This window comes from Dendrobium catenatum, unplaced genomic scaffold (genome assembly GCF_001605985.2).
Source record: "Dendrobium catenatum unplaced genomic scaffold, ASM160598v2 fragScaff_scaffold_1477, whole genome shotgun sequence".
Lineage (NCBI taxonomy): Eukaryota > Viridiplantae > Streptophyta > Magnoliopsida > Asparagales > Orchidaceae > Dendrobium > Dendrobium catenatum.
The window spans coordinates 81,754-105,108 of record NW_021319939.1 but is presented as its reverse complement, the minus strand read 5'-3'; the positions used below and the strand labels follow the sequence as shown (position 1 = coordinate 105,108).

Genomic DNA, 23,355 nt, shown 5'->3' with positions numbered 1-23,355 from the left:
TTATCCTTTAAACTCTTATCTATAATAACACCTACACCATTTCTAGTACGACTCCTACCCGAATACCAAAGTTTAAATCCTAAACTATCAATTTCCTTAGCCTTATCTCCAACCCATTTAGTTTCCTGAATGCACAAAATATTTAACTTCCTATGAATCATAATATCTATTAACTCCATTAATTTACCTGTAAGGGAACCTATATTCCAAGTTCCTATCCTAATTTTAGTATCATGGACTAGCTTCTTTGCCCACATCCGTCCTTGATGTGGGAACCCTTGCCTATTTAACACTGCACCCGGGCGCCGGTGCAGCGGCCCTTGCACACTTGTCACTGTATTCAGGCCATACAGCGCGTCGCTTCCAGGGGACGCCCTAGCATTAACACAATTTCTTAAAGGATTCATGTCATTATTGTTCGACAAGTTTTACGCTGGCTGTCGACTACCTAACGCAACCCTCCACTTTTCTCATCCAGGACTTGGGACCTGGCAACGGCAGTGTTATAATAACATAGGAAAGTAATTAACATAAATTTTAAACCATGCTTATCAAAACTTTTAGTGAATTTATTAAATGATTATTTTAAAATATTTAAAATTTTAATCTATGAAATAATCATTTTGAGAAAATCTTGAATTTTGAGCTCATACTAATTTGTTGCTAATACAGTGTAAATAGAAACCAAACCCTGTGGGCTTATAGAGGGATTTATTTCATATTGATTATATCATATTAATTCATATCTCAAAGATTTAGTTGAATTTGGGATCTTGTGGGCTCTAGCCATGACCATAATTTAGTGATACCATTTGGCAGCAAAACACCCTATTTAGAGGTCCTCGGCCGTAGCTGTTTACCTCTGGTGTTATTTGGCTGCCAAACTACCAATGAGAGGGCATGTTTCATGTTCTTACATGAAGGAGATGGTTTAGAAATGGATCCACTGATTTTCTTGACTAGACATTAATTAGTAATTATTAATTAATTATTAATTATAATTAATCATTGATTAATTATAATTATAATTATTTTATTAATTATAGTTAATTTTTAATTAATAATTAATTATCAATAATAGTTATTTAATTATTATTATTATAATTAATATAAATTATAATAAAGAATAATAATGAATTGTATGTGCCCGTCCCTTATCTCGACGTCCGAACCTCCACCGCCGGTCCACCGGCCCCGAAGGTATAACCCCCTGAACTCAGGCTTCCGTCCTCGATGTGTACGACAGACCGGAAAACTGCCTATACACGCCTTTATGTGCGTGGTGGGATGGGACCCCGGTCCGACGCCTACGATGAGGCGGATAGTCACCTCCCCTCTCGCTCTCTTACCTCGTCATACGTGGCGAGTCAGTGGTCCACCTATGCATGCTTTTCTTAGCGTGGTGGGAAGGGCAACTGGCGCAACACCTACGATAAGGTAAACGAGCGACCCTCGCCCTCTTATCTCGACTAACGTGTCAGGCCGGCGGTCTACCTATGCACGCCTTTATTGAGCGTGGTAGGAGGGGCAACTGGCACGACACCTATGATGAGGTAAGCGAGCGACCCTCGCCCTCCTGTCTCGACATGCGTGTCGGACCGGTAAACCACCTAAGCACGTCTTTAGTGAGCGTGGTAGGAGGAAAACCGGTTCGACGCACACGGCGAGGCCAGGCGAGCCTGGTGTACTCTTTTCTTTGCGCGGCCGGAATAATTTATAAGTACCTCCGGGCGGGGGGAAAGCAACTGCTCTTTTTCTTGTAACAGGTACCGTCAAAGACCCCATGCACGCCTTTATTGCGCGTGGTGGGAAGAAAAATCACGACCGAGGTGTCCTCGAAAGAGGGCACCTACCATGCACGCCTTTATTGCGCGTGGTGGGAAGGCCCAGTTTTCTCGTAGTTTTCCCCTAAACGGGGGAGACGCCGGGAGGCTGCCGAAATTTCGGGTGAAATATTACTACACGGACCTGTTTTGAACTCAAAAGAACAAAAGATTTGGACCAAAAGAGAAAGAGCAGTGAACTTTTGAACATGAACTATGGACCTGTGGATCAGAATCAAAATTCAAAATGATTTCTAAAGGCCAAACTCAAATAAAATGAAATCAAATTTGAACCAAACTCAAGCTAATTTGAACATAAAAATGGACATATAAAGACTCTAGAGGACTTTGAACAAAAAGAAAGTGAACATTCAAATGAACTTGCAACGAACTTCAGAAGACCCTGGACAATCAATTTGAACATGCACTTCAAGCTCATGATTGAACTCGGACTATACGACATCAAGTGGAGACCTGTAAAGTTGATGAACTCAAGTCTAAATGAAACTAAATTCGGATTCAAACACATACAAGAACAAAGTTTGAATCACACATGAGGAAATTCAAATTACAAGACCTCGATGCACGAATCTCCTACGACAATTTCTACAAATGCCTGTTGATTGAGAAGGCAATATTGGAGATCGACAATCAAGGACCCCTTCCTACAAACAAGTACAATTATCAAACCACCTGAGATTGGTGAAAGGTGGATATGATTGAAGGTGACAATGGCTCTCCTACGAACATCTCTAGGAGATCGTAGCAAATACCACGGGTCCTTCCAAATAAGCACGAACCACTGGTGGATAACAGCAGTGTGTACATCGTAGGAGCAACGAACCACTGTGGTCACAAGTATTGATATCACCTACAATAGTGATGGTCAGAATCTATAAGTACACCGGGTACAAAGGTAACCCGATGTGCGAAAAGTACACCTAGCAAAATGGGAGGAAAGTTCAAATAAATTAGAACCAAACTTCTTGGTGTTCCAAAAGTCTCTTTTTGGTTCTATGATTAAGAAGAGAACAGTTCTGATGTCTACAAATACCGAAAATAATGGTTCGCTACACCAAAGATCATGAAAGGAGGTCTTTCCGAATCAGCAGTCATTGACTCTAAATTTCAAGAAAATCCCATCCCCGGTGAATGAGAAAGGGGGAGGGGGTCAACATCAAGACCAAATCGCCACCGGATCTGCAACACTGATATAAGCAGATAGAAGGCGTCTACAACATTCATATTCGGCCTTTAAGGCCTTCAACAAAGAAAATTCATGAACAAAAAGGCATGAAGCCTACGAAACCCGATCCTCCTAAGCAGGTGAATAGGAGTAGACAGGGTTCAAATTCTCAGATAAATATACGGTCACGAGTGCGATCGGGATATTTATTTTAATGCATTCATATTCGGCCTTCAAGGCCTAAAATCAAGAAATTTCATAAACAAAGGCACAAAGCCTACAAGAAACCCGATCCTCGGTCAACAGCTCAGCCGAGTCGACAAGGTTCAATCCGAAAATGGAAATGACCCCAAAACACCCCGATGATGGCCGTGTTGAATGCAGATCTCAACCGTAGGAGTTCCCAAATATTTTTCAAACATCTCCCAAATATTCAAAGTCCATTTCAAATATTCCAAGCTCCACCCAAAATATCCATAAAAATCCAAAATCCAAAAAAATCTCAGAATCAAGAAAATTCAAAAAATATTTAAAATTGAAATAAATTATCAATCACTGAAAGCAAACTCCGTCCACCCTCTGCAATAGTTTGTCGAGGTGGACAAATTAAAGTTTACTTCAGCTCACAAAGAGCTAAATGCCTAGTCGAAAATATCACTAGGATCCATTCTCAAACAATCTCTTGCCAAGTAAGGACGTGGTACGTGTCCTCTAACCGGCAATTTTGCCGCCAAATGACACTGCAGGTAAACGGTTATGACCCGGGGCCCTCTGAACCAAGTGGTTTTGCCGCCAAATGGCACCACATATAGCGGTTATGGCCAGAGCCAATACGCTCCTTAATGGCATTAAATCCTTGAGATATGAATCAATAGGATATGATTGATAGGGCACAAAGCCCTCTGTTAGCTAAGGTGGATTCAAATTTGTCCCCTTAGACAAACATTCAACCCCAGTCTACAAGGTCCCCTTGGACGAAGCAACCCATGGCTGCCGACAAGGATTCTTCTGTCATGTTGGGTCGACTACCTCCTCTGGCTAAGTAGACCAGGGACCACGATGGCCCGGGACGACGGAACCATGGATCTTGATCGGGTCCATCATCCATTCCCCCACCATCCGCTTTAAGTGATAGATGGTGAAATTTCTTATTTTAAATATCAAACTCTTCAATTCCCAACCAATTTTCCAAACATCCAAATTCGTCAAAATTTTCAAATTTCCAAATCCAATCGTTGCTGCTACTATATGCTAGATACACGTATCATCTACGTATCTGATTGACGACTATCCTTAATCGAAAGTTCTCTCTCATTATTGGGAGGGGTAATTAACTATAGGGGCTTGCGCCTATAGGAAATCAGAACTCAGATCATAAAGTCCTCACAAAATGAGGGCGAAATCTCTGGGTAGTGTCTTATCTACAAACCCATCTGCCTTCCAAAATTTACCCCGGAACTTATTCTGTTAAAACTCCCTCGCCGAATAAAAATAGAAAAGCGCGGCGGGGAGGCCGGGGCTGAATTTTCGGAGCCCTCACAAGTCTTCAAATGGATATGAATTTATTTATTCATGCAATGCATAAGAGATGCATTTTCATATTTCATAATTGGAATTATCTTAATACAATTAACATTTTAAATGAATCAATTGACATTGCATGCATCAAGAGTTTCTAGCATTTACTTTTGTAATTTATAATTGCAAAACTTACTTTTTATGACGAATTGCCTCTTCCACTTTTACACCACTGAACCTTTTTCCTTTGATAAACTATCTCAAATTCTTCTCTCCTCTCTTTCAATACTGTCTATTATTCTTTTCTTCTATTCTTTCTTTCAAATGTTCCAAAACACCACACAAATCACTGCTCCTTTTCCTTCACATCCACAAATTCCCTTCAGCCGCATTCTTACAATGTCTAAAACACTGCGGAAAACCACACAGCAACCACTGTGTCGAAAATCTCCTATGCCGAATACTCTATAGAAATTCCTGCATTGCACTATGCCAAAACCTCCCTCCAACCAATGTGCCCAATTCTGTATGCAAAAATTCCACTGTGCCGCCTATATGCTACAGGTTTTCAGCACTGTGCCGAAGACTTCTACAGTGTCGCGGGAACTGTAGCGAGCCGTGCTACAGTAGATTCTGCGATTCCTTCAGTTTACAAACGGCTACAGTGATTTCTACGATTCCTTCTTCAGAATACTGTGCCGATGTCCCTTTATTTGCGCTGGTCGAAACCTTCTATTGCTATGAAATCTTATCTACAAGTGGGACCCAAGCAACTGCCAACCTACAACATTTCTTTAAAGCCAAATAACGTTAAAATGCCCAAACGTTGCATGCTTTGGATGGCTGAGTGGAAATTGTTTGGGTCTTACATATAACAGTGAAATCTTGTAACAATGCAATCATAAAGATGATTAAAATTCTTTCTCATACATCAACTAATATAGAGAAATAATTACTAATCAATCTCGTCATAGTTGTCTCGCATATATTATAATTGGGTTGTCATTATGGTTCTTGCATCCATACAAATTCTAGATAGTGGCAACAATGAAATCGTCCATACAAATTGTAGATAGTGGCAACAATGAAATCATGTAACAAAAAATTTTAGGGCAAAGAAGAAGAGGGAATGGCCAAAGAAAATCAAAAGTCAAGGAAAAAGTGGGCAACTTTTGGGAGAGCTGTTGGAGGCAGAAGAAAGAAATTCATGAGGTTATCTTTTTCTAAAGCATTTGCCTTGTTCATCTTTAGAGCCTTCATTCAAGAAGCTTGGGTATCATCTAATAATGGGGATGTAGAATCTATGGTTGAAGTATGTTTATGTGAGTTGAGCAAGTGTTATACTAATAGACCAAAGAGCCGTAGCTCAAGTGGTATATTTCATTGTTCTTAGTGTAGAAGTCACATCTTCAAATCCGTCATGTGACTTTTTGAAATTAAAAATTGAATAGATCATTATATTGGAACTCGATTAGCAACTGGCATTGCATCTGCTTTTAATTAATAAAATATTTTGGATATCCTTGAAAACTGTTATACTAATAAGCAGAAATAAATTGCCATCCCATGATAGTAATATCATTGATTATGATGGTTTATAATCAAATTTATACATTTATTGTAAATTTGTAACACACCTTATTTTGCGAATGCAGTCTATTAAGGTTCATATGCTATGTTACTGTCAAATTGGTTAATCACTTGGGTGGCTTACTATTGGCAGGATAGGTACAGAACATGAGAAGTTTGGCTTCGAAGTTAAAACACTTCGCCCTATTAGCTATGAACAAATTGCAGCCTTGCTAAATGGAATTGCTGAGAGATTTGAATGGGACAAAATTATGGAGGGGGACCATGTCATTGGACTTAAACAGGTATGAAGAATATTCTTTTTTTTTGTGTGATACCATGGGTTGATGTTTCATAACTGATAAGCCTATTCATTCATGTATGATGGGTTTCCTTAGCAGCAATCTCAAGTTGATTGTATTTTATCCGTGTTTCTTTGTCATTATATATCTTATGAGCATCTTCGTTAGCTGTCATCTCAATCATTATGTTCTTTATTATGACTTCATGAAACTAATAAATGGTGTTTCATCTTTCATGGTCAGAAACTAATATAGAGTGGTTTCCTTTATAAATTTTAATGAGAAAAAGATCAAAATGATCAATTGATTATTTGTATATGGTCTTTTTTAGTCCTCTCTATCTAATGCATTTAATTTAGTCCGTTGACCTCTTAGATTTGATTCAAAATAGTTTCTCTATTTTAGATCAGATTTGATGAGTCAAATAATCTAAAGATTAAAATGCATCATAAATAGTCTACGGACTATTTTGAACATCTTCTCAATTTAATACTTTGCATTTTATAGAATTTTGGAGACTTTTTCCCAAGTATGTTAAAGTTGTTTGAACTTCTACCCTAGATAAATTTGTTAATTTAACATGACATTTTATCTGAACCTAGGATGCACCGACACTTCTCCTCAAATAGGCATGCACTGTCCGACACGACACGCGTCCGACATGTGTCGGACATGACGAAAATGTGTCAAATAATAAAAAAAAAAGAATACAAATTGGACACGCATGTCTGATATGCGTGTCTTAGATATTTCATGAATTTTTTAAAAAATAAAATTTATTATTTAAAATTTTTATTTATTTAAAATAGATAAAGTAAATTTCTTATTTTTTATCCACAACACCAAATCAATCACCCGCACTCAATACCCTTTTCATCGAATATTCTCATCTTCATTTCTCTTGACGAGTGATGACTTTGGTTTCACAACAATGCCCGATGTCATCTCAACATTGACGTCTGATGTCGTTACAATATCGGCATTTCAGAATCATCTCAACATCAAAGTCTGACACTGTCTTGACATTGATGCTCGACACTAGTAATTTCTACACCCAACATGACAACTCATCTTTGTCCGATACCGTATTAACATCGACGACTAATGCCCTCTCAATATCGATAATAGATGACCTCTTGACATCCTAATATTAATTATTTTAAGCACAATTCTAATTAAATGATTTATTTTTTCTAAATTATTTTTAATATTATACTTATTTAATTTTGGTACACTTTTTTTAAAATATAAAAAAATTATAATACCATGTCCGTGTCCTATATTTTCTATAATTAATGTGTTTCATGTCTGTATCATATCGTATCCATGTCATTGTGTCCGTGTCTATGCATCATAGCTCTGAACAGATCTGTGGTAGGGAACATTTTTTTTTTTCATGTGCTATATTCTAATAACAAATATTCTTTTTGTCCTTGGACAGGGAAAGCAAAGTATCTCACTTGAACCTGGTGGCCAGTTTGAGCTTAGTGGCGCACCCCTTGAAACTTTGCATCAAACCTGTGCAGAAGTCAATTCACATCTTTATCAGGTTAGTAACACTTCTTCTTGGCATGTGTTGTCCTTTTTACATGTTTTTTAACAATTATTTGTTCCATAATCAAGGGCATGCTCTTCTTGTTTTTTTCCAGCCAATTTTTAGTTGGTTGTCTTCAATCCTTGTATATTTATTGTGAAACTTGAAAGTACTGTACATTGTTTTTATTGGAAAAAGTGGCTTCTTAGTTAAAAGTTCAGAGATGGTGTTGCTTCTAGATTTAGAAAAGAGATTGTATAGTGACCGTTCAATTTGTTAGGGCCGCATAAATTTGTTTGGCTTATTTAATGATTTCCTATGCATTTGGAGTATAGACTATTGGGTTGGCTGTAGACTCCATTTTCATGCATGCGTTTGATTAATTGGATTTGTTCTACTAATCTAGTTCCGGTCTATCACATGGTTGCTTGTTTGATTTTTCTGATTGCCATTCAATGGAGGGATATTTCATGTTGCATTGGTGATAGAAATATCAGATGTTGAAGTTCGATAGAGTTGGTTGCTTTATTTACACCTACAACAATCATGCGTCTAAAAAGTATGGCAACACTTTTCTTCCTCCTTATCGTGAACATGCAAAGAAAATGTATTTGTATTCTTGACCAAATTTTGCTATAACATACCTGTTTGTCACTTAGAAAGATAAATTTCAAATTAAAACATCCTAAATACTATAGTTTGTTTCTATAAACCATTTAATTAAAAAATATCTTCTTTTGCAATTTTATGGGGGCCATTTTTTGTGAGATATGCTAATATAAAAGTTATGAGTTTTGAATTCCTTTTGAGCTGAGGCAAATTGGTAACAATTTCAGCCATTTATTTTATTTTAAATGATAGAAATTTATCTCATTTATTCTAAAAAGGGGCATAAGGCTGGTTACAAAATTTTTAGAAGTGTCATCAAAGGGGGCAAATTCTTGGCACAAGGGCCAAATGAAAATACATATGATATTGTTGGAGAATTTTTGTATACTCAAACGGATTGCATACTTTATAATTGAGCACGGCATAAGAATAATGATATATTACCTCGGAGGGTAAAAATATCATTTCCTTGTGGACTCAATAATAAAATTTATAATTTGAAACAGAGATTCCCCCATTCAATGTTTGGTTGAATGAGGTTTATTTATTTCTAGGGTACAGACGTCCCATAGGGGCAAGCCCCTATGGTTAATTAGATTCCAAACTTTGGCTTGAGAAAACTTTTGATTAAACTAGTGGTTTTCTTTTCTTTTTGAAGTCATTTAAACTTTGACTAAATTTAATTTTTGAAATTCAAGAAAGTCTTGTTTAAAGGTTTTGGCCCTTTAGGAAATTCAAGGAGGAGATCAACTTAGAATCAGATTTTGGGAATGAAGGCCATGGGAGGTGAAGTAGGAGCACTTGTTTCTTAGAAATCTCAGAGGTGCTCAGACTATTCTATGTTGGGCTTTATATTTTATAAATCTAATTTTAGTTTAAGTTGATATTTTTATTGGAAAGTTAGGATACATTCCAACAACATATGTTGAAGGAATTGCCCGAAAGGTGAGGCTTATAGGGTGATTTGGAATCAACCAATGCCTCGGACCCTAAAACTAAAGTTAGAATTACCGATAGGTAGTGCCTCGAACCTAAGTCTAATGAGTGTAAAAGGATTTACGAATTACACCTCACATGAGGCATAATCGGCCCGACCTCTGGATTTACTGTCCCTCCTGGAAGGGACTACCAGCTAAACCCTCTTAATCGCTTTTAAAACCATGTATCTTGGTCTTAATGCAAATGTAGAGTGGAAGGCTAGTTTTTTTATTTAGGAAGTAGGACTTATAGCTTGGCTTTGAGGCCAAGATGCCTATTTATGTGGGTATGCACATGTTGACTCATAAAGAAAAGATTTTTTTCTCTAGTCCTTAAATGAAGGTTTTCTATGTGCAACATATTTGGGCTATGCATGTTTATTTTCAATTTTGGAAAACTTAGCTCCTTGAAGGGAGCCATGCAATTTTCTTATTTAGAAAACATAAAGCCTAATTTTATTTTTTAGATTGTTTACATTTTAATGGGCAGAAAATTTATTTTTATCCTAAGAGCCTACTGCACATGGTTTAAAATTGCGTAATATGAGGCTCGCCTTTGCGCAATTCTAGTAAAAAACGCCTCGATGCTTACGCCTCGAGTTTTTTTTATGAGCCTTGCACCTCAACTTGGTTGAGGCCCGCCTCGCCTCACTGACATGAGGCTTATGCCTCACGCTATATATATATATATATATCTTGAAGTAAATGTCCGACATTGAACTCTATAGTAGATGAAGGGGAGAGAGAAGTTCATTATAATGATGATTCAAATGAAGAACCCTTTAGTGATGACAGTGTTGATGACTTATGAGTTCTTATGTGATATGTCATTGCTATTTGTTTTTGGAAATTGGAATTATATGTTAATAAAAAGAATACTGGGATTTAGGAAAGATAGAATTTTGAGATATATATATATATATATATATCAAATGTAAGGAATTTAAACAGAGTCTAAATTATTACAACCAGATTTGGAAGCTGAGTTGCCTGCCATTATACAATCTAATCAAATTATTACAGACTCTACTTGTGGGTCTTCAAGCTTTACTTTTCAAGTGAACCTCAGGCCTCACCTTCTACAAGTACATCCATTTGATTCACCTTCTTTTGATCCAGACCCCCCCCCAAGTCTAATACAATTCTAATTCTATCATGTTTAAAAAGAAAAGTGACTCAAATTTGCAATAGATTAGAAGCAGTTTATATAATAAAACATCACATCCAGAATTTTGTTTAGCACTTAGAGTGCCAAACATCTGCTTCTATCCTATTGGCCACATCTTTTGGGTGGTTTTAAATAGCACATGTTATACAAGCAATTTATTATTTATGAGCACCTCACTTTTAGATATGGCCACCTGCAAGAAGAACATGTATATTTCCACACTATCCACTTAAGGGAAAGTGCCTACACACAGACAATCCAAGGGAAATCACACCAAATTATCAATCACATGCGCACAAAAGAAAAAATCCTAGTCCTAGCATGCTTAAGGGCTGTGCATCTAAGTGTGTGAGGCCTGTGTGGCATGTCACATTAAGGGTGTTTGATTTTATTTTGGAATGAAGATGTTTAATCTTTATCCAAGGGTGGTTCACTTTAAGTTGTTTGTCATAGGAAAGATTACTTGAATTGGTGAAATGAAAATGATTACTTAGATTTTGGGTCTAAGAAAGATGTCCAGCATATAATTTTTGGACTACATGTGGAAGAATTCTCCTTAGCTTTTGGAGCTAAGAAGAGAAAGATATGAATCCAATATTTAACTTTTGGGCTAAATGTAGGAGAACTCCCTCTAGCTTTTGGAGCTAAAGAGGGGAAATATCCTACAACTTTGGAGTTGGAGGAGAGTTGGGAACTTATAGCTTTTGGGTTAGGATATGATATCTTTTAAGGCCTTTGGAACCTATAGAAGTGAGGGAAGATTAGTAGTTTTGAGGCTACGAATCAAAAGGATGTTTCCTTGAATTTTTGTATTCAAGGATTTAGGTTTTATTTTCTTAATTTGGATTAGACAAATAAAGGTGAGTCATTTATTGATTTTAGCTTAATAGGTGATAAAGATTTGTAACCTTGGGGTTTCAAATCAAGAGGGATTATAGGTAAACTTTTATGTTTAATGATGAATATTTAATTGTTTAAATTTGGATTAAGAAAACATAATAGAATGATGTGTAATTTTGGCCTACATATCAAGGATTCTTTGGACTTTTGGGTGTCCAAAAAAAAGAACTCATTCACTTAGTTTGGGTTAGGAGAATGGAAGAAAGCTAGGAGTTTGACCCTTTTGCTTGATATGAGATTATTTGTTAAATTTGGTTCAACAAATTCATGATTTTGGATTGAACTACTTGTTAATTTTGATTAAACAACAAATAGATGATTTTCATGTTTCTAATTCACTCAACATGGGTTGAATGAATAAGATTTTCATACAACTTTTGAGTTGTAGAAATGAAAGAACTTCTCTTCAAATTTGGTTTGTAGAGAATAAAGGGAGAAATGCAACTTGAGGTTGCAAAATGGAATATTTTCTTTGAACATTTGATGTTCAAAGAAGGGGACATTCACCCATCTAATTTGAGTTAGTGGGATGAGAGGAATTCCTACAATTTTTGAGTTGTAAAAGCGAGGGAAGGAACATGCTACTTGTGGGTCGCAAATCCATAAATGTTCCTTGAACTTTTGATGTCCAAAGAGGAATGTACATTCTCATAATTTAGAATCTTAGGAGAATGAGATAGTTTCCCACAACTTTAGAGTTGTAGGAAAGGAGAAGTGAAGTGCAACTTGTAGGTTGCAAGTTAGAGGAATCCCTTTGAACATTTGGTGTTCAAAAGGGAACGATACACATTCACTTAATTTAGGTAAGTGAATGGGAAGGTTTTCTACACTTTTCGTTTGGTAGAAGAAGGAAAGCATGTGCAACTTAAAGGTTACACATTCATGAGTGCCCTTGAACATTTGGTGTTCAAAGGGGAATAACCATTCCCGTAAATTTGGGTTTAGGAGAATGAGAATACTTTCGACAACTCTTAAGTTGTAGAAGAGAGAAGCAACAAGTAGCCTTTGGATTGCATGCCTTGGACATTTGGTGTCCAAGAAGGAGTATTCATTTGCTTAAATAGTGGCTAAGCAAATGAGGAAGGCTAGAATTTGAATCCTATGTCTAGGGGATTACTCATTAGTTTGTGTTCCAACAAATAAATGATTTAGGTAAACTTGAGCATGAAGGCTTATGGGTCTTTGAGGGCCCATGTCATATCTCAAGCCTACTTCAAGGTTAGATAAGCACATTTGGTTAATTGGATGTAAATCAACAATGACTATCACTTGTGTGCTCTAAATTTAGTAAAAATATCGATCATAAATTTGGTTGGTCATAGACATTGTGAGGTCTACAACATAGACCTTTGAGGATCTATGAAAAAACCCACAAAGATTGGTTGTTAGTGATATTGTTTCCAACCAAACACATTCACATTCATTAACTTGTAGAGACTATCAATTCCTACATGCAAACTCTCCAAAGTTTATATCAATTTTGCCATGACAAAAAAAATGGATAGTTTGCATGCTAGAGGATCATTCACCATCATTCTTATCCATGAGAATTAAGAGAAGCAAAGCATATTGAAGTAATTCAAGAACACATAAGGGGTGGCTTATGGGTCTTTGGAAACCCACATCTACCCCAAGTTTGCCCTACAAATTAATTGAACAAGCTTAGCAATCTCCCAATAATTTTAGAAGTATGCAATCCTTAGAGAAAGAGACCTACACTATTTTATTTAGATCAATTTTAGCATAATCTAAATTCTAAGCAATATGCAATTGATTTGGCCAAATGCATAGCCTCCAAATTTGGGTGCTATGATGATGAAACCTAGGTTTGTTATAGGCGACGGTTTGAACACAATATGAATGCTATTACATGCATTTGAGAGGTGTTGGATATCAATCCAATACCCCTACACACGTTGGCATGCCTCTTTGACTCTCACGAGAGAGCAAACAAGTGAAAAAACTAGTTTTTTTACTGTTTTGCGAAGAGGACAGCGCAAATAGGTTTTGGGGAGGAAAACAAATGAGGTTTCTAAGGGAGCTATGGCTTGGGACGTCAACCACACATCAATGGCCTTGGGGGACCCTAGGTTTCACTAAGTTTTAGGATTTTACCTCACCTGGGTTGTCCTAGCGCTCCAATCCAAGCTCCAAAGTTGCTCCAAGCCACTCCGATTCAAGCTCCGGATTGCTGTCCAAGCTCCAATCCAAGCTCCAAAGCTGCTCCAAGCCACTCCAAGGGAGGCAGATCGCTGTCCAAGGTGTTCCGGATGTCGCCGCCGCTGTCCAAACATTCCAAACAGCAATTTTCACTGTTTGAGTGCTCCCAGAGGTCGTCGTTTGCTGTCTAAACTCTCAAAACGGCAGTTTTCACTTTTTAGAAGCCTTTGGAGGCCGCGTGGTTGCTGTCCAAGCATTTCTGGATGACAAATCTGCTGTCCAAGAAGTTCTGGACTGCTGTCTTGGCTGTTTGGAGGTCGCCGGAGTTGAAGGAAGGGGTGGAAAAGGTCTTCACAGCAAGTAAACAGCCTCCAAGTGCCTCTACTATCCTCCAACACTTCCCCTTTTGCTTGAGAAGAGGAATTGAGCGAGTTTATGCTCTTCCACTTGGAGGAAAGGAGGAAAACAGAGAAAGATTTTTCTCTTTTGGTCCAAGGAAGAAGAAGAGAAAGCAAGGGAGCACACAAGAGGTTCTTCTCCTCTTCTTCTCACCTGGATGGACGGATGAATCGTAAACAGAGAGCCCAACAACTCTCTCCTCCGCTTCCCCTTCCTCTGTCTGGCTTGCGACTGACTGAGAACATTCAGGAGAGCTGAATGGCTCGCCCTCTCTTCCATTCGGCTAGGGACGGACAAGCTCCGCTCCTCTCTCCTCCTACTGCGCCTGGAGACGCACGCACAGGGGGCGAAATCACCTTTCCAGTGCCCTCTTCTTTTGCTCGGGATGGACAAAACACGCATGGGGGAACCAAATGGCTCCCCCCCCACTCTCCCTTTCGTTTCTTAGAGGCGTACCAGCCTAGCAAGGCACCACCCAAGTCATCCCATCTCGCTGCCTCGTTGCGCAAAACGAGAGAAATTCTACTTGAGTAGATTTTTTGCGGGATTTGACACAAATTTGGGTTGAACTGAGATGAGATCTCAAGCCTAAGTCTCAAATTCAGCCCAAATTGACAAATTAGGGCTGAAATTGAGTTCGAATCGAACTCGACTTAGATCGATTTGGGTCCGATCGAGTCAATTTTGTGAAATTGAACTCGAATCGGCGCCGAATTACGTCGAATTGAGCTCTACGACGCTCGACGGGATTTGATTGGTTTTGATTTGATTTTAATTAAATTAAATCGAATTTAATTTGACTAAAACAAATTTAATTTAATCAAATCGGGGTCTAATTTGAGTTGATTTTGCCTCGACGATGATCGATTGGGTCGATCGAACACGATCGAGCTTAGTCGGGCTCGATCGGGATCGGGTCGATACGAAAATGTTCGTCAACAGATATTTTTTCAAGAAATGAGCATGGCTTGAGGAATAGATATCAAGCTCATGAGCTCTTTATTGAGGTTCACTAGGCCATAGTTTGATTCATATGAGTTCAGCATTTAGTTTTTTCCTAAAATTGGTTTCAATGGGGTTCCATTTGTTTCTTTTCTTTCACTTGTTATGTTGCAAGTTATGTTTCTTCCAGAAGTTAGGATTTGATTAGTTCTTCCTTTTCTTTGTTAATTCAATGTATTTTTCTATTATCCTTGCAATGCTATTGTTTATGTAACTCTTAGCATTCTCTGTTGTCCATCTATTTTGCAATTGTTTGTCCTCTTTCTTTTTTTTCTTTAGTTTTTCTGAAGAATCGGCCTCAACCTTTCCTAATTTTGTCCTTACCTAACTAAATGATCTTTGCCTAGGACAGCTTTCTTTACCTTACAGGGGATACTAATTTTCTCGGAAACATTTTGGCCACATTGCCTCAAGAATCAAATTATACTGCCAAAGCATTTTTTAATAGGAGAATTCTAATTCGATCAATCCCAAGCTACTACATATCATCTAGGCATTTCTTAGTTGTCATTTTTTAAAGTTTGACTTCTGTACGTAACGTTGCCTGCAATTTTGATTTATGTAATACTGTACATTGATTAGTCTCATAAACTTTCCTCTATTATGCCTAACTTTCGGTTTGTTATTTAGCAGCACCTTCATCATATTTTCCTGTTTAAGTTTTTCAAAATGTATTATATCGACAAGAGTGGTGTTGTCTTTCATATCAACAAAGGAGTAATTGAAATACGTTTGAGATACTATTGGTATGCAGTTTTCACGTAGTTTTACCAGAATTCTCCAACATTTATTAAGTTATTGATACACTGAATAAATGGAAAATATTGTTCAAGAAATTGTACTTTCTTTTAAATTTTTGAAGGCTAGGCTTCCATGTGAGTTGATTCCTGGCTAAAATATTTTTTTTGGGCTAATTATTATCTGAACTTTGGAGTTTGGACAACGTTAGACAGACATCATATGAACATCTGATGCTGTTTCTGTTAATATCCACTTCATCTTTAAAATTTGTTTTAACTAGTCAGTTTATTTATGAATGATAAATTAGTAGGAGTTCAATGGCCTTTATACTGAATCAACTATGGTATATTGTTAAATAGGTAAAAGCTGTGGCTGAGGAAATGGGCATTGGTTTCTTAGGAATTGGTTTTCAGCCAAAATGGGCGTTGAAGGATATTCCTATTATGCCTAAGGTATCTTCCTTTTATTATTCATTTTTTGATCCTTAATGTCCTTTATTCCTCATTTAAGTTTTTTTTCATTGCTGTATCTTTTATGAAACATTTTCTATTCACACTATCATGACCCAACCCAAGAGCTTGTATTATGATAAGAAAACTTGTAGATCTCAAGTATTTCCTATCAATATTCGGAAAATAGCCAGAATTCTCCACAAAAGCCACAGAAAACCACGAAAACAGTAGATAATTTGTATTATTTGATGAAATAGAAATGGAAAATAGCAAGATATAGTTGATCCTCAATTCGAGATGAGGATCGATTTTTCTCAAATTTTCTAGACGCCGCTAGAGCCCAAAGGAAACCTAAACCTAAGAGATCTCAAATTTAAGCCAAATTCAAGATGCCCTAACCCTAGGAAAACAAACTATTTAATGCATACAAATCAAAAGGAAACCCCTAAACAATCCTTACATTCAAATTTCCCTCCTACTTTCTTCAAAAATCCTTCCTAAATCTGATATAGGAAGATCAAGCGTCGGATCCTGCATACAGGAGGCGAACACTTCCGCCGTTGTTTGCGTAAGCCAGTCCCGTCGGACCGGCTGGACCACTCTGACAATACTCCACTCCCAAAGATCCACCTTGTCCGCAAGGTGGAAATACGACTCCCTCCTCCATTCTTTCTTCATCACAAACGGTAAGAACCTAAAGAGTTTGGTCCTTACACCTATGCTCCCGACATATACCTCTTGTCACATCTGAAATAGATCTCCTTCGCCCTCTTCTCCTGTAAATTTGTTTTTGTGAGCTTGTTGAAGTTGCCCCCAGGTCTTCCTCTGGCAATCTTCTCCTTCTAAGTCTCCCTAAGAGTACTCGGTGTTAGCTCCTTGAGTGTAAAAAAGATGGTGGTCATCCTGTATGAGCCTCCTGAACTGCTGCCTCCTGCTCTTTTTTCCAGGTGCCTCTGATCCTCCACCAATTGAGCTAGCTCCATAGACTCTCCTAAGTCCCAATGTCTCATCACTCTAATTACTGCGCGGATCTTGGGTTTCAGTCCTTTTATACAGTTCCCCTCCAGTATAGTCTCTGGAAGCCGATCCAATCGGCTGGCAAGGTATTCAAATTGCTCATGGTACTCCATTGCCCCCTCCTGCATCAAAGCGAAGAACTGCTCGTAGAAGTCCCCTCCCCTGCTAGTTTGGAAACGTTTGAATAGACAATCCTTAAACTCTCTCCAGGTCCTTATTGGTCGCCTCATATCCCTCCACTGGTACCATGCTAAATGTCTCCCTTCCAAGCATATCCCGGCTGCCATCAGTCTCTCCCCCTCCATTAACCTGTTGACGGTAAAGTACCTTTCCACCTTGTAGATCCACCCGTGGGCATCCTCTCCCTCAAAGTAGGGATCTTTAGCTTTTCACCCTCAGATAAACTCCGTTCCCTTTGTTCCCTTCATAACTTCCCATTCCCCAAGGGGGTGATTCCCCTTAAGTGTCCTAATCATCCCTTTTATGTTCATACCCCTGTCTTTCATCAAATTCCCACATTCTCCTATCAAATTTAGCACCCCTTGGATCATAGCAAACCCATCCACTTTCAAATTTAGCCCCCCCTTTGGTCATAATTATCCATTTCCCTTTCCAATCTCGCCCCTCTCCTCTCCAAATCAGCACATCTTTATTCTTTCCCTATCTCCTCACGCCTCTCCTCATATCCTCTGCCCGGCTCCTCCTTAGGAATAGGCTCTAGGAGAGGTATTCTCTCTTCTCTCTTTTGAGTCACCACCTCTTGATCTTTCCTTTGCATGATTGGCTTCAGGTTTTTCCCATCTCCCTGGCTGTAGGCGCCTTCCTTTCCCTTCGATGGTGATATTTTGGTTTGACCATTGAGCACTTTCTTCAACATCTCCTTCAGGATGGAAAATTTTGAATCGAACTTATCATGGATGGCTGAAACATCCTTTTTTAAATTTGAAACTTGAGTATGGGGATATGAAATTTCAAATTTCACTTGTCCAATCTCAACTTAGAGGCGTTCCTCCAACACATCCATTTTCTTGTCCGCCATTAATGCCCGGATTTTGGTAGAAATGTAAATCTGGACTTCGACCTTCAAAAACAACAACTTTCTTCTTTGAAATCCCAAGAACAGCCACTGAAATTTAGCAAGACAACCCACCAAAGGTCCCAAAAAAAGCTCTAATACCAATTTGATAGAAAACACTTATAGATCTCAAGTATTTCCTATCAATCTTCGGAAAACAACAAGAATTCTCCACAAAAATTCACACAAAATCACGAAAATAATAGATAATTTATATTATTTGATGACATAAAAATGTAAAATAGGAAGATACAATTGATCCTTAATTCGAGAGAAGAATCGATCTTTCCCAAATTCTCTAGACGCCGCTAGAGCCCAAAGGAAACCTAAACCTAAGGTTCTCAAATTTCAGCCAAATTCAAGATGCCCTAACCCTAGGAAAACAAACTATTTAATGCATACAAATCAAAAGGAAATCCCTAAACAGTCCCTCCATTCAAATTTCCCTCCTTCCCTCAAAAGTCCTTCCTAATCTGATCTAGGAAGATCGGGCAGTTGGATCTTGTGTACAGGAGGTGGAGACTTCCGCCGTTGTTCGCGTAAGCCGGTCCCGTCGGACTGACTGGACCGGTATAATAGATTACCAAGGCAGGTATAGTCGGTTGGACAATTATTTAATTCTTTTTAATTAATATTAAAAGTAATCCCATAGAAAAATCTTCCAAATTATAAAGAGCCACTAAACGAAAATGTTTTGTTCATATTCAAACCATAAACAAATCAGTTCTATTTCCTATATCTCAAACAACTAACTAAAATCAAGTATATAGGATTCTTAAATATCTATTTTCATATGCTCCTCTTCTCATATATACAAATTTTCTAGCTTTGTAGGCTAAGAGAGAGAGAGAAAATATATATATATATATACATATAATTTTTCCTTTGTTACCCATTTAATTTAGAGGAATCTTTCTGAAACATCAAAAATTTATGACGGTTTGAGTCATAGAAAAACTTAGTGGCAATTATTGTTCTATAATATAGTAATATGAAAAATAAAAAATGATACATGTATCATGTAATAACATCTTTACTTTCCAATTTTATCAATGAAAATTTTAAAATATTCTGATTTACTCATTCCTCAAATATATACTTCACACAATAATCAGTCTTCTCTTGACTAGCTCTATTCCTAAACCTCAAAATTCAAACATTATTTTATAAAAAATAATATAATATTTATCAATGAGACTAAATCCAAATCTTGGTTGCTTACCATATCTCAAGTCAAGTCTTCTCAAAAGATTGCTCTCGGTCCCCCTTTTCCTATAGTGTTCAAGCAGCCTCTTTCTTGTCTAACACTTTGATCAGAGTCATGTATGAATTAAACAACAACGTGCAGGATTTATTGTTTTATAAATAAAATATGGGTTAAACCTGACCCTTATGCTTGGAGAAAGAAAAAGGAACCCTAGCTCATAGCTCAGGTTCATGCATAAAAAACTCGGTGAAATCCCCTGGCCGCCACTTACTTGCCCTCTTCCTCTTTCGATGACTGCAGTTGTGTCCTAATCTCATCACTCAATCTCTAACTCTCTCTCGCTCTCTCTCTCTCCTCATTTCTCTCTCTCTCTCTCTCTCTCTCTCTCTCTCTCTCTCTCTCTCTCTCTCTCCCCCCCTCCATCTTTCCATTTATATAGCCTGCAGCTCACAAGTAAGCCATTGCTAACCTCAATCTTCTTTTTCCTGCTCATTTGCTTTCCCCCTTTCTATCTCTATATGTCAGTCTCTCACTATTTTTGTGGATTGCCTGCTGCTCTTCGTCGTGCTTGAGCCCCTTCTCCATGTCTACATGAGACAGAACTGGCTTGCCAATTCCTTTGAACTGACACAACTGATTCAACATTTTTTTCCTGTATATATATATATATATATATTATATATATATATATATATATATATATAAATGAATGCTAGGCTTTTTTCTGTTTCTAGTATTATACTTTACAGGCCCATAGTTTCCTATTTCCATGTGGTTAGGATGTCTTGTGCATATTTTAAATGGGCAGAGTGTTTTGTATCTCAAAACATGTTTTACTTGAATGCCGAGAAGTTTTCAACAGGGAAGGTACGAGATAATGAGAAACTACATGCCAAAAGTTGGGTCTTTGGGACTTGATATGATGTTCCGCACCTGTACTGTTCAAGTAAGTACCTCGTTGATTAGAAGAATGGCATCATGTATTGAGGTTTTCTTGCAGATAAATATGATCTTTATCAAATCCTTGTTAGATTGGTGGTATTAGAATTATGTATCAGAGTAATTACAGATGAATTCATGCCTAAGCATTTTGTTTGTGTTGCTAGGTCAATCTAGACTTCAGTTCTGAATCAGATATGATCAGGAAGTTCCGTGCTGGTCTTGCTTTGCAGCCCGTACGTGCTCATCACTTATTTGTTTGATTTAACACTCAAATCTCTTTTAGTTTGATCTTATATTTGAACCAGATCGCAACTGCAATATTTGCAAATTCACCATTTACTGAAGGAAAACCAAACGGTTTTCTAAGCATGAGAAGGTATCTGCCACATAATATACCTACTGTTTGCTTGCTTTTCTCTGACTTGTTTGAGCAACATCTTTCTCATTATTTAGTTGTTTACTCTTTCAGCCATATCTGGACTGATACTGATAACAACAGGGCCGGAATGCTTCCTTTTGTTTTTGACGACTCTTTTGGGTAACATTATGTTTTTAATTGCATGTTTATTGAGCTCACTCTCGTTGTCTCAGGATGAAAAATATTTTTGGCTAAAGATCAGCTTTAACATCCATACAAAACTCCCAACCCATAAATTTAAAGTAGAGGGACCTGACAATTCTTGAAATCCCTCTCGTTTTTCTTATGCAAGAGCTTGTGGTATATGCGACATTGCTGCTGCTGCTTTTTCTGATGGAGTAGACTAGGTAACTCATGATTAATGGCTTCCAACTAACAAAATTTTTGCTCATTAACATACCTTGAAAATCCATGTCATGCTAAGGCTTGACATTAAAATTTGTAAAAACTGTAAGCGATGTAAATTACATGTTTAGACAATTTGCCACATGAGATTTAGGGGATTAGTTAAATATTTGTTTATTCAAATGAGAAGAAATGGTGCCTCTTTTATTTAATAAAAAATCCAACACACATGACATACTACCTCCGAAAGACAATTAGGTGATGCAAACATCAAATTTTATATTCGTTCGAAAAACAGGATCTGAGTTTTGAGACAAGAACACTCACATTTTGAGTTCTAATGTTATTGTCAGAACTCAGTCCAGATGATTCGATTACTAAGTGGGAAACATATGGTTGGAAGCGGTTTTAAATTACATTTACTGACATAAAATAATATCAAAATTATTTTTATAAATTTTCATATAATACAAGTTCCAATACATGGAAAGAACTACTAAATCTCAAAATTCAATATATTTCAAAATAAAAGAAAATCTACTATATTTATTTCAGCATATAGAAAATTTAAATATCTATTACTTCAAGCTCTTCATCAACGGTTCACAAACTATCTTCTCTTACTCATTCAGGCCATAGAATCATTTATTGTGTATATGTAGCATATGTGAGTTTAATTCAGTGGGTATATCATAGTTCTAAATACTAGTAAATCAATTGAAAATGAAGTAACATGCATGCCAGTCATCAGTTGGAATTATGAGGAAATCTAAAATGTGTTTATCATTTGAATATCAATTATAATCATAAACATTGCTTAATAGTTAAAGTTATATATATTTATACAATAATTACATTCATCATTCCATCAAGAGCTTTTCATATCTTAATTTAGACATTACTATTTATAACATATCCATCTCAAGAGTACCTTCCATATGTAAACAACCCTTGACTAATGCACCTCATTGGCGCAGCAGGACATTAGTCATTCTTTTATTATTATCTTAGGTGGAAAATAAAAAAATCATAAACTTGTGGATGTATTAGTAACCCCAACTAATACCATGAGAGAGTGAACTCCATCTGTCAATGTACATATAAACATTCTTATATACATCGTTTCTTTTACACTATTTTTAGCATGTAATATGTATTTAGGAGGAATTACTATATAGCACAATATAAATAATGGTAACATGATATGCTATGGAAAAGATAGATCATTGTAAGCTATTTGCAATCATGGTTTGATAACAATAAATGATCTCATATATATAGATGAACAAGAATCATAATCAATTAAGCACAATAGGTCTAGAAGAAAGGCAATATTACTTTAACTAAGTACTATGATCACCCACCTTGGCCTGAAAAGATTGGATCCATCAAGTAATCCTTAAACGTGGTCTTTCTTAGCTTTATAGTTATATTCACATTTGCAATTACAAATATGGTATTTATAATGGTTAACTTGATTTTTTTCTTTAATCGTAAAATCTTTATAACTATAATGTGCTTCAACTTGCATAATGAATCACTATTATTAGTGACATAACTTATGGCTAACTTCTCAATTTCTTTTAAGCATATATTATTCATTTATTTGTACTCTTCAATTATGTTAGGATTATAACTATAACAACCTGAAGTGAACTCTACATTGTAGAATAATATAACATAACCATAAGAACTATTGAATAATACCTGGTTGAACATGGATATTTAAATATATTTTACCATCATAGATTCACTTTATACGAAAGTTATTTTGTTTATTTCATTTTCATATTTGTATGATATTTTTGTTTATTTGTTATAAACATGACTATAATGATTACATTGATCTGTCCATCTAGAGCTTATCATATCTTAATTTAGTCCTTATTATATATTAATATCTTTGTCTAATGATTATCTTCTATACAGAAACCTAATTCAAATTTGGCTAACACGCCCATCAGCATAGCAAGATGCAAGTCATACTTTTACTATTGTATGAAGTGGAGGT

The 23,355-nt window shown here is 36.8% G+C and overlaps 1 protein-coding gene across 3 annotated transcripts in view; it reads left to right on the top strand.

Moving 5' to 3' along the window:
- LOC110092179 (glutamate--cysteine ligase, chloroplastic) overlaps positions 1-23,355 on the top strand; it is a 97,458-nt gene that overhangs the window by 31,794 nt on the left and 42,309 nt on the right. For all 3 annotated transcript variants that reach the window (XM_020816600.2, XM_020816598.2, XM_020816599.2), the window contains exons 3-9: positions 6,251-6,401; positions 7,840-7,947; positions 16,248-16,340; positions 20,502-20,585; positions 20,746-20,814; positions 20,887-20,957; positions 21,051-21,119. In XM_020816600.2, the coding sequence (XP_020672259.1) occupies positions 6,251-6,401; positions 7,840-7,947; positions 16,248-16,340; positions 20,502-20,585; positions 20,746-20,814; positions 20,887-20,957; positions 21,051-21,119 (645 nt within the window). The remainder of the gene's footprint in view (positions 1-6,250; positions 6,402-7,839; positions 7,948-16,247; positions 16,341-20,501; positions 20,586-20,745; positions 20,815-20,886; positions 20,958-21,050; positions 21,120-23,355) is intronic.